The following is a 10,914-nucleotide window of genomic DNA, read 5'->3' as shown; positions in this document are numbered from 1 at the left end:
TCCATCTCCAATCTGTCTTCAACCTATTTGTAGGGTTACAATCGACAGTTTCTTATTCGGCAGGAAGCAGTTTTCCATTCATTTGGCCACTTCATGAAAAAAGTCAGTCCACATCCCCAACAATGTGCATGTTTGGTGCAGCTTAAAAGCTGCTTATTTCAGCTTTCAGCTTAATTTAAACTATTTTGATGTGTTTGGTTTAATTTAACAATGCAGTTTATAACTTTTTGTAAGTCAGAAATCAACTTATTTTTTGAGTGGGACAGGAGATGCTTAATTTATAAGTCAGAAATCAGCTTATGTTCATAGTTCTAAACTATAAACTATTAAGACATAAGCTATAAGCACTTTCCCACAGCTATACCAAAGAGGGCCAAAATGCCTCACATTGCCTCCATCATCTAAAGCCCAATTGATTATGTGCTAACCATAACAAAACAAATAATAATAATAATAAATAATGTGACCATAGTTACTCTTAAAAATAATAATAATAATAAATACGGCCATAGTTACTCTTAGGCCTCGTTTGGGAACCCTCCCTTTTAGTCAAAAAGTCAAAAAGTTATTAAATTAGTCAAAAAGTCAATAACTCATACCAAAAAATTAAAGATTCTCTTTTCTCTCTACTTTTTACACATCTTTTCGTAAAAATTCAAAAAGTTATCCCAAACATACTAATTTTTTTTCGTTCATATTTTAACTAAATAGTTAAAAAATTACTAAATTAGCCTATTCCAAACGTGATCTTAATAACAATAATAATAAATGTAGTCAGATTTTGATGATTTCTATTTCATTTACCACACGTAGTCACGAAAAATACAAAAATTAATGATTTATATCTGGGTCTACAAAGTGAACTTAAGCCTTAGACAACCACACAAATAACATTATCTTCATTCTAAATGATTGATCTGTATCTGGGTCTACGAAGTGACCTCAAGCCTAAGACAACCACACAAATAAGATGATCTTCATTCTTCTTATTATTTTTAAGTTTTAGGCTCAATAGGATTTGCTAAAGACGATGTTATCCCTGCGCTGATACTTGTCCCTATGGGTGTATTTTTGACATTTTGGTCCTGCGCTGAAAGACAGTGCCCACAAAAAAAATCAGCCCCTAGAACTCTCATAAAAGGAGAGCTGCAATAAAAGGAAGGGAAAGTAGGAGGCTGCAAGAATATGGAGGCTTCAAGCACTGCCCAACAGTCTCTCAGGTTTCACTTCTCTCATCCTAGAAGTAGTTATATGCAAAAACATACATGCATACATACCTATATGTGTGTGTGTGTGTGAGTGTGTGTGTGTTACTTTTCATTCTTAAAGAGTTAAAAATTCTCCAAAATATAAATCAAAAAGTGATATAGAAATAAAAAATTATTGCCTCTGGGCTTTCTAAAAAATTGAGGCAAAAATTCACCAGAAGTATAAAAGCTGAAGGCATGCAAAAATGCATTAACATAACTAGAATCTGGTTATCAAAAAACCTTGACTGATTAAAAAAGAATTGATGAAAAGAGCTAGGTTTACTGATTGACATTAGAAATATGTCAGATTCACAGTAGAAGAAAATCGGGGAAGAAATTTAAATGAGAAATCTCTTATCAAATGTGTAAATCATGTGAAAGGTCTGTCATATTGCCAGAAAAAGTTCCAGTACTGTCATGACGAATCAGAGTAACCACAGTCAAGAAAAGACAGCAGATATAGTTTCACAAAACAATTATGATCAATAAAATAGTGAACAAGCAAGCAAATATACTGAATTACCATAGATGTCTAATAATGTTTTGTTCTCTTTAATGTCTTGTTATTGACAAGTAAAAACTATATGGACATGGTTACTACGTGCCATAATAAATACTAAAGCCTCTTAATTGAGCAGGTGTGTAACAATGGAGGAGGGCAAGACATTCTGCAAGTGCGCTGAAGGGTGGGCATGCGAGTTCAGCAAGACAGAGGCGTCTAAAGTGGGCAAACCCTTCTCTAATTGTGGAAACAGCTGCACCTGTATCACGTATATCTAACATCCTTTAAATTTACTTCTATCAAATTAAGGTCATAAGACTAGCTAGCTTTCAGTAGCCTAGCAGTATTGCAATTTGTTGAAAGAAGACTTAATTTCTTTCTATCTCATGTCTTCGCAAATAAAATACACAAGAATGGTGAAATTTAGGCATATAGCCATATGATGCATTTCAGTATGATGAAAATTTTCACTGAAACTGAAGGTAAAAATCAACATAAATATTATTTTCTGAAGAAAAGAAACATTGAGATAACACATTTCAATAGGCAGAAGATGCCAGCATCAAGATTCTCAAGATATCTCTGGCTATTGTCTAAAAAGTTAATGAAATTCTTAATATTTGGAAGTCCCTTTACACTTCTGTGTGCAAGAGGATTATCACCCACCAGTGCTAGTTTTCCAAGTGGTGTAATTTAAATTCATAAAGTTGTCTGCATTACAGTCGAAGAGTCCTATACAAACTGAATGTTCAGGTGCTTTGAAGATTTGTGAAGCAGATTTGGAACAGGTGGTTATAATCAAAAGAATCCTCAGGTGCTTTGAAGTTCTATCCGGTCTTAAGATCAACTATCACAAAAGTGTTGTTTGTGGAGTTGGTATGGTGGATGAGTCACTACACTCTTTTGCTCACCACTTGAATTGCAAGGTGCTCGACTTACCTTTGAAATTTTTGGGGCTGCCTCTAGGTGCTAACCCTGGTAGGAAATCTACTTGGAAACCTGTACTTGACTCTGTCAGAGCTAGACTTTCAGGATGGGCGAGGAAAACACTGTCCTTCGCTGGAAGATTAACTCTGATTAAGTCCGTTCTTTCAAGCCTACCCGTGTTCTATCTCTCTCTCTTTAGGATGCCTGAAGGTGTGGCTCGTGACTTTGAAAACTAGAGGCTGCATTCCTGTGGGGTGGTTCTGAATTAAAAAAGAAAATTCATTTGGTCAAATGGCTGGAAGTAACAAAAAGCGTTCCTCAAGGGGGTCTAGCCATTAGGAGGATTAGGGATGTTAACTCTTGCCTGCTCCTCAAATGGTGGTGGAAATTTGGTACTCAATCTAATGCTCTTTGGAGGCAAGTTATATGCAGTAAATATAAGGTAGAGGTTGACTGTTGGCTTCCTCCAGTGAAACCTTCCTATAAACTTTCTAGGGTGTGGAAGGATATCATGTTCATAGGGGTTCAGAGTAGAATCATTTTTAACTACTTGGATAATTGCCTAATTCAGGTGGGTGATGGCCGAAGGATCAAATTCTGGCATGAAAAGTGGTGTGGTGCCACCTCCCTCAAGAACAAGTTTCCTACTCTTTTCACCCTCTCCTCTGCCAAGTCTGGTTCCCTTCACTTTTTTTATGCTATGAAATCTAGCCCCAATGGTTGGAATCTCCTATACATAAGACCATTATATGCTTGGGAGTTGGCGGATGAAGCTAGACTGTTCGATTTGTTATCCTCTGCTCCTTCTCTAAGACCTGAGTGTGTTGATAGTCTGTCTTGGTCTGCTGCAGCTGCTGGTTCTGGTATGTTCACTGTGTCCTCCTTATACTCCTTCAGTACATCTCTTCTTGGGCTTCCACTAGTTCTAAGCAAGTTTATTTGGAACCACATCTTACCCCCCAAAGTCCTATTGTTTGGTTGGTTGGCATGGAAAAACAAAATTAAAACTTCTGAATTCTTGCACAACCTTGGCATCCTAGACAACAACATTTCCTCCTCTTGCATCTTCTGCAAATCTGCTCCAAAGTCTGCCCAGCATATTCTGCTACATTGCTCCTTCTCTTGGGCCATTTGGTCCTCTGTGCTTCAGGATTGGGGTCTCCAATGGTGCATTCCTCTATCTGTTTCAGATCTGTTCTCCTGGTGGATGGGGGTGAATTTTAAGTCCTTTCTCAGGCAATTTTGGAGAGCCACTCCCCTAGATGTCCTCTGGTCTCTTTGGAAACATAGAAACGAGTGTATCTTCTCTGATGTCCCTCCTAACTCAGCTGACCTGTGGGACCTCATCAAGGTTAGATTAGCTTTTTGGCTTAAAGCCTCCCTTAAGGACTTCCCCTACTCTGTTAATGATATAGTTCTGAATTAGAGGCAAATTAGGGGCTGTCATTGATCATCTGCTTCCTGCCAGTTATGATCTGCTTCTCTGTTAATGATCTGCTCTGCTGGTTTCTTATATGGGTAGACTGATTTGTTGTTCTGATCAGATCTGGAATGCTAATGGTTTAAGGGCTGAATTGTTTGGGAAAGCTGTCTGTCTTGGTGGCTGCCTAATGAAAGCACAGATTGTCAAAAGCTTTCTGCATCTTTTTGGCTGTATTGATTTCATTAGTGCTGTTTTCAAGAATGGTGGTATGATATGCTCTGGTTGCTGGGTGCTTTTTGGTGGTTTGCATCTGTTATGGTGGCATAGAGCTATTTCCTGGTATGGTCTGCAAATAGCATGGCTGGTATGGCTGGTTTGTTGCTGGTTTGTTGCATCTGATATGGTAAGGTCTGCAAATAGCTATTTTCTGGTTGTTGCTCTGTGCTTCTTGCTGCAATTATTGCTTGGTGCTTAGGGGAACATACACAGATTCTTTAGCAAACACCTTATCATCCAGTTATTGCTTGGTGCTTAGGAGATCAATAATCAGATTTTTTAGCAAACACCTAATCATCCAGGGCTGCTGTAGTTCAAGGCAGTGTGCTAGGTATGATTGCTGGGTTATAGTAATTCATGGCATTTTTGTTCTGTTTTGGATTCTCTGCCTGAAGGGCTGATTGTCTTCTCTGCCTGTTCTGTTTTGGTGCTTGGAAGGGCTGCTGAAGTGTCTTATCTGGTTTTTATTCATGGCAATGCTGTAATGCCTTATCTTTCTGGTTTTTCTGGTTTTATTTGCTTGGTTTTTTTTGTGTTGGTCTCTCACCAACTAGGAGGTTGGAGCTTGGTATAGCTCCAAGCTCCTCTTTATTAATCTACTTATTCTTATATTTCATCAATAAAGTCTTCTTTTTGCCGATCAAAAAAAAAAAAAAAACAGTCGAAGAGTCCTATCCTGTCACTCTCTTACACCCCAAATTTTGCTCAAGCCACTTTCAAACAGAAAGAAAGAACAAAAGATACCACTTACAATGGCGATGATGTGAAGACAAAAATGTGAATGTAACCATGGAAAATACAAAGAACAAAAAATGAAACCAGGGTCCTGATTAGGAGTTCTTAGAGTAACATGTACAATACACGGGCGTACCTTCTAATTTCAGAAGGCATCAAATAGCGATTTGAACTAAGCTATTAATTTATCTTGCAGGGATGCAAGTGCAGGTCAGGCATCAAACCAGCAGAAAACTCTTGAAAGTTCTACAGAAAGCAAGGTCTTCATCAAGTGTGGCGAAGGGTGGACATGTACCATCACCAAGACCAAAGGCCCAGATGCAGGCGCAACCTTTCTCCAATGTGGTGAAGGTTGCACATGCTTGATTGATGAAACAAATGCAGTGAAGTTGGCATCTGCATGATCTGTGGAGTGTGGACCATCCGAAAATGTAGCATACATTTAACTATAATGTGTTTGATGTCAACACCTGGCTGGTTCTTGTCAAGGAATTTGTCTCACCAACTCTGTTACTAAGGTCACTTGTAAAAAGAACTCATATGTGCATGTAATATATGTGTGTTTTTTAAATAAAGGGCTAGCTATGAAGCACCGACACATCCCCAAGGCCTAGGTACGGGTGTCGGACATGGACATGCGTCGGACACGCTGTGGACACGTGTCCGACACTCTCTAACGCGTCCTCTTTTTTTTTTTTTTTTGAATTTTTCCAGTCAGACACGGGGTGGACACGGTGACACTTTTCGGACACACGCGAGGTGGATCGAAGAACCCTAACCCGTTGGAGAGAAAGAGAGAAAGAGATAGAGAGAGAGATTGATTGAAGGAAGAAGCCCTAACCTGTTCAAAAGAGATCAATCGAAGAAGCCCTAACTTGAGGTATTCTTCTTCGTCTTCTCTGTCCTTCGTCTTTTTATTTTTTTATCCTTATTTTTGTTAAACCTAAAATTCATAAAATAAATTATTTTTATTTAAAAAAATCAATTTTTATTAAAAAAATTTAAGAAATGTGTATATTAATTTTACTATTATTGTAATTGTATAGAAACTAATGATATATATATTTTTAAATTTTGGACATATAATTAATAAATAAATAAAATTATATATATTAAACATGTCCCCAGTGTGTGTTATCCCCCATTGTTTAAAAATTTGTGTGTCCGTGTTGTGTCCGTATCCGTATCCATTTCTGTGCATCATAGAGGGCTAGTAAGCTGCCTGAAGTGTGATTATTTGCTGTACTTGATTATGTCTATATGCATGTCACTGGTTTAATGTTGCTAAATATGGAGGGATATGTGTTGTTTGGTAAATGAGAGAAGTGGCTTGTTTGTACAACTGCGAGATCACAATAGAAATAGTCCAGCAATTGAACAAACATCAAGTTGGTGTGGTCATGACACCAAAATTTTTGCTAGCATTAGATATAGAAACTAAGAAAACTTAACGTTTATTGGCTCGTTTGGGATTAAACAATAATGGGTCAGTCCAACTTGGGAGCACATACGAGGAAGTGTCCCAACTCCTAATCGGTCTGGCTATGGCTCAAGCCAGAAAGGAGCACTTGTACCCTGCAACTTGTCCGATTCAGAGTGGATAGGGACTAAAAAACTAATATCATCTATTCTATCCCAAATTGACCTGCAACTCCCTCAGTGAAGCTTCGTCACAATTTATTCATTCCCAAATTGACCTGCAACTCCCTCATTTTTTAATTTTTAAATTTCAATTTTTTTTATAACTTCTCCAGTTTTCTTTTCTCATCATCTACATTTTTTTGGGTCAATCAGTAAAAGATCAATCTATTATTTCATAGCACACCCATCGGGTGTGCACACCTTCTAGTTCATCATAGTGCAGAGAATAAGTTTTGACGACGTCAATGATGTTCAAATTTCCTACTTGGGACATAATTTAATTAACAAGATGCATAATAATATTCAATGAACATAAAAGGAAAATGTTGTACAGGAAAAGGGAAAAAAAAAAATCATTCATAAAATCGATTCAAAACAACAAAACTGTAAAGTTTAGAAATTAAATTGACGATCCTTTTGTTTGTATTAACTAAAAAGAAAAATCAATGCATAATCCGATTCAATTTTTTTTTCTTTGTTTTTAATTTATTTTTTTATTTTTAATTCACAATGTCACAAATAAAAGACTTTGGCAATGGCAACCAAATCGAAACAATTCAGATGAACAGATATGTATAGACAATATTTAAAAACGTAATCAACAAATTCATTGCAATTCCCTCACGACGAAGAAGATGACACAAACAGTTGGATGTCCTCGAGAAAAGTCCTATCCTTGGGCCTCAGATCTCTTCTCACGTAATCTTTTGCCTCTTTCTCCGAATAAACTCTAAACCCTACCATCCCATTCCTCCTCCACATCTCCTCCGCGTAGCTCCGATGGGCATAATAAGCCTCCGCCTCCACCACCGCTCCTCCGCCGTCGTTGGCAGGGAGGAGTTGAATAGGGAGGCGCTCGTAGTGGCCGAGGGAGATGCCTTCGAGGTGGTCGAGGGGGAGGAGGGCGCGTGGGGAGATGGAGTAGAGCTCGCCGTGGACGCGGTGGCGGGCGGCGGTGGAGGAGGGGAGGTTGAGGAGGAAGGGGACACCGTGGGGGCCGCAGATGAGGGGGAGGGGATGGAGGGAGTGGTAGTCGCCGACGAAGTAGGCGTCGTTGGAGGAGATTAGGTCTTGCATGAGACGATGGTTAGGGAAGCCTCGTTTCAGAGTGCCGTACAAGAATATTAGGGTTTGTTTTTGTTCAGTTTCTTCTTCTTCTCTCTCTGACATCTCTCTGTATCTCTATTTCTGATTTCAGTTATAACCAACTGTATCCAGAGAGGGAGGGAGGAGTGATGAGGCAGTTTTTTTTTTTTTTGTTTGCTTTTTGGGTAATTCCTTGAAATTGGCTTCCAATATAATAACGAAGAAAGAGAATCACTATTTACAGTTACGTGAATTAATGATGTATTTATATTTATGTAATAATTAAAAAAAAATTTATTATACATATCACGCATCACATTATATTTTTAGTTATGTTATTTTTTAAGTTATAATATTATTTTGAAATATTTTAGTTACAACTTTTTATGTTTGGTTATGAATTTTTATTTTTATTTTTATTTTTATTACGACTCAAAAAATATAAAATTATATTATTTTCTTCTATAGTTAAAATGTGCATATTTTACTAATATCAATTGTTATCTATTATTTTGAAAATTATAAATGCCCTTTATAGAGTTTTTTATTTACCTAAATTAACATAAAAATAAAATTTTTAACCACTCTTTTATATAGCAATAAAATTATTTTAATTGTCAAGTGAAATATATTTATAATATCGTTAAAAATTATTAATTAATTTAATTATTTATTAATAAAATGAGTCATTTGTTATATAAACATAAACTTGAAGAGATGAAATATAATTTCTAAAACTATAGGGACAATTTTAAAAAAAATTTAAGGAACATTTATAATTTACCTTTTTGGGGGGGACCGGATTGAAAAGTCTTATTAGGAAAACGGATGCGCCAATAAATCTCTTGATATTTTGGTGCATTAAAAAATTGTGTTCACTTTTGATTGTTATCACATAGTTTTTTGTTAGCCGTATTTTTAGGTAGGTACTAATTATTAATTTTTAACAGTAGTTAAAAAATTCATCACAAAAAATCACTAATTGTCATTTTTAACCATAAATTTAGAAAATCATTACAGAAAAATGTCACTAATTGTTAATTTTTAATGAAATAACTAATTGTTAGTTTTTAACAATAAATTCATAAAATCATCAAAAAAAAATTTAAGTCTAACTGTTAAGATTTTTTTGTCTATACAAATATTTATAGAATTTAATGGTACACAAATCGTTATAGCAAGACCGGTAAATAATTAATTTTTTTATTTTTTATATATAGCTTTTAAGACAAAATACTATCAAGTCACTTAAGCGACGATAGCTTAAGACATGCCCCCCAAAAAAGAAAAAATTAAATAAATAAATAAATAAAATAAAATATTTATTATTGAAGATTTTAACTTTTCAAAACTTGGATAAGGCCATTTTTCTTGAAGTGTGACGAAATATCATAGTTAAATATTTTCATATTTTGATTCTTTGAGTATTATTGAAATAAATATAAAAGTGATCAATAAGTTAGAGAGGCTTCACATTTACGTTTCATTTACTCCTAATGTGAGATTTACATGTTTCTATAAAATATGTAAAGACTCATATGAATCCTTTCTTTGTACTAATCTGAATTGTAACATATGTCTAGTTTCGATTTCTTAATCAACAAATCGAAAGTGTTAAATTTTTTTTCAAACTCAATCCAACCGAATCTCTTACACCGATGTTGTAGAAGATATTTACTGTTAAACATGTGGTTTGTTATATACAACTTTTTAATTCATTTTTACTTTAAGAGTGGACGAAAACTAATTATTCCTCTTTCTTTTAAGAGGCAATTATAAATTAGGGTAATTGATAATTATAAACATATGGAGGTAAAACTCTTTCCTGTATAAAAAAAAAAAAAAAAAACATAGTAAAAGTTATACATTTTTGCAAAGATGTGTAAACCCACAATTATTAGAGCGCAACCTCATGTGAAAAGATACTGTGGTGTATTTATTATAAATTAAGCGATATGTCTAAGTGCACAGGAGATCAAATATAGAATGAGATAAGATTTCACTCACTCCTCGTAAGGCATTTGTGTCTCATTCTATGTTCGGTCTCTGTGTTCTTAGTATTACTCTAAATTAAGTTTACAAGAAATAGACTTTCGTTATACACTACAAACAAATTTGACCTTTTGCGACGGTTTTGTCATCGCAAATACTCAAATTGCTGTCTCAAAAGATTTTTTGCGACGGCAGATGATTTTTAGCGACGGCAAGTGGGGGTCGCAACAAAGGGGGTTGCAAAAAGGTTTTAGCGTCGGCACGTTGCCGTCGCCATTTTTTTGCGACGGCAAAGTTGCCTTTTTCCAACGGAATTTTGCCGTCGCCATTAATATGAAAAAAATCTATGATTTTTTGAGATGGCACTGTGTTGCCGTCGCTAAAGGTGTTATTTGCGACGGCAAAAATGCCGTCACAAAAGAATTTTTATTGTGACGAGATACCTGCCATCGCTAAAAAAATATTTGAGACAGCACGATATGCCGTCGCTAAAAGATTATTTGCGACGGCAAAGAGTACCGTCGCAAAAGGCTTTTGTCTCAACTCTGCCAATATCATTTGCGACGGCAATGTGGTGCCGTCTCAAAATAATAATAATAATAATTATTATTATTAAAAATATGAAAATTACCTGTATTAAATGAAAAATAATTGACAAAGAAACTAATAATTACATAATAATATAAAAATTTCAGTATAAAAATAACAATCCATCCATAATAAAAATATTATTGCATTCATTCATTACAACATATTAGCAAAATTATCCCACTACATAATATTGCATAATACATATACAATGTTTAAATACATAATGTTGTTCACAATGCAAACTAACGTAAATCAAAAACAAAAGTTTCCCTCATGATTCTTCCGTGGGTAACAAAAATAAAAGTAAATCACAATCTTCACACGCCTGTATTCCACAAGAAGCAAACTGCTATTCGGGAAATATTTGAAAACAAAAAATAAAAATAATTAATGACAATATAATTATGTGTTAATATTTTAATTACAAAAAAACATAAAAAAAATTAACTACTATATAATTACAAAGATAATTAAGTAAATAATTTTGGCTA

The 10,914-nt window shown here is 35.2% G+C and overlaps 2 protein-coding genes across 7 annotated transcripts; one reads left to right on the top strand and one right to left on the bottom strand.

Moving 5' to 3' along the window:
• Positions 1-833: 833 nt before the first annotated feature.
• LOC114276878 (uncharacterized) lies at positions 834-6,232 on the top strand. Of its 6 annotated transcripts, XR_014344822.1 has the most exons (5): positions 834-1,220; positions 1,889-4,030; positions 4,224-4,859; positions 5,310-5,631; positions 5,828-6,232. XR_014344822.1 is itself a non-coding variant. In XM_082895908.1 (4 exons), exons 2-4 carry the CDS (start codon positions 3,191-3,193, stop codon positions 5,352-5,354), a joined length of 1,167 nt encoding a protein of 388 aa, XP_082752034.1. In that variant the 5' UTR covers positions 834-1,220; positions 1,889-3,190; the 3' UTR covers positions 5,355-5,705. The 6 variants fall into 6 exon arrangements, 2 of the variants coding, with proteins under 2 accessions (XP_082752034.1, XP_028074518.2); XR_014344823.1 differs by lacking the exon at positions 4,224-4,859 and having other exon boundaries at positions 1,889-2,020; XR_014344820.1 differs by lacking the exon at positions 5,828-6,232 and having other exon boundaries at positions 4,224-4,709; positions 5,310-5,705.
• Positions 6,233-7,211: 979 nt separating this feature from the next.
• On the bottom strand, positions 7,212-8,006 carry LOC114276877 (putative gamma-glutamylcyclotransferase At3g02910). The gene has a single exon (XM_028218715.2). The coding sequence runs from the start codon at positions 7,922-7,924 to the stop codon at positions 7,376-7,378; it is 549 nt and encodes a 182-aa protein (XP_028074516.2). The 5' UTR covers positions 7,925-8,006; the 3' UTR covers positions 7,212-7,375.
• Between the last annotated feature and the right edge of the window lie 2,908 nt (positions 8,007-10,914).

This window comes from Camellia sinensis, chromosome 11 (assembly GCF_055761805.1).
Source record: "Camellia sinensis isolate YWXY chromosome 11, ASM5576180v1, whole genome shotgun sequence".
NCBI lineage: Eukaryota > Viridiplantae > Streptophyta > Magnoliopsida > Ericales > Theaceae > Camellia > Camellia sinensis.
This window is presented reverse-complemented; position numbering and strand designations above follow the sequence as displayed.

Excerpts from the sequence above, each read along its gene's own strand:
- LOC114276878 (XM_082895908.1), top strand. The coding sequence starts at position 3,191 with ATGTTCATAGGGGTTCAGAGTAGAATCATTTTTAACTACTTGGATAAT. Across the intron at positions 4,031-4,223 it reads ACCTGTGGGACCTCATCAAG|ATCTGGAATGCTAATGGTTT; the intron begins GTTAGATTAGCT and ends TGTTCTGATCAG. Across the intron at positions 4,506-5,309 it reads GGTTTGTTGCATCTGATATG|GGATGCAAGTGCAGGTCAGG; the intron begins GTAAGGTCTGCA and ends TTTATCTTGCAG.
- LOC114276877 (XM_028218715.2), bottom strand. The coding sequence starts at position 7,924 with ATGTCAGAGAGAGAAGAAGAAGAAACTGAACAAAAACAAACCCTAATA.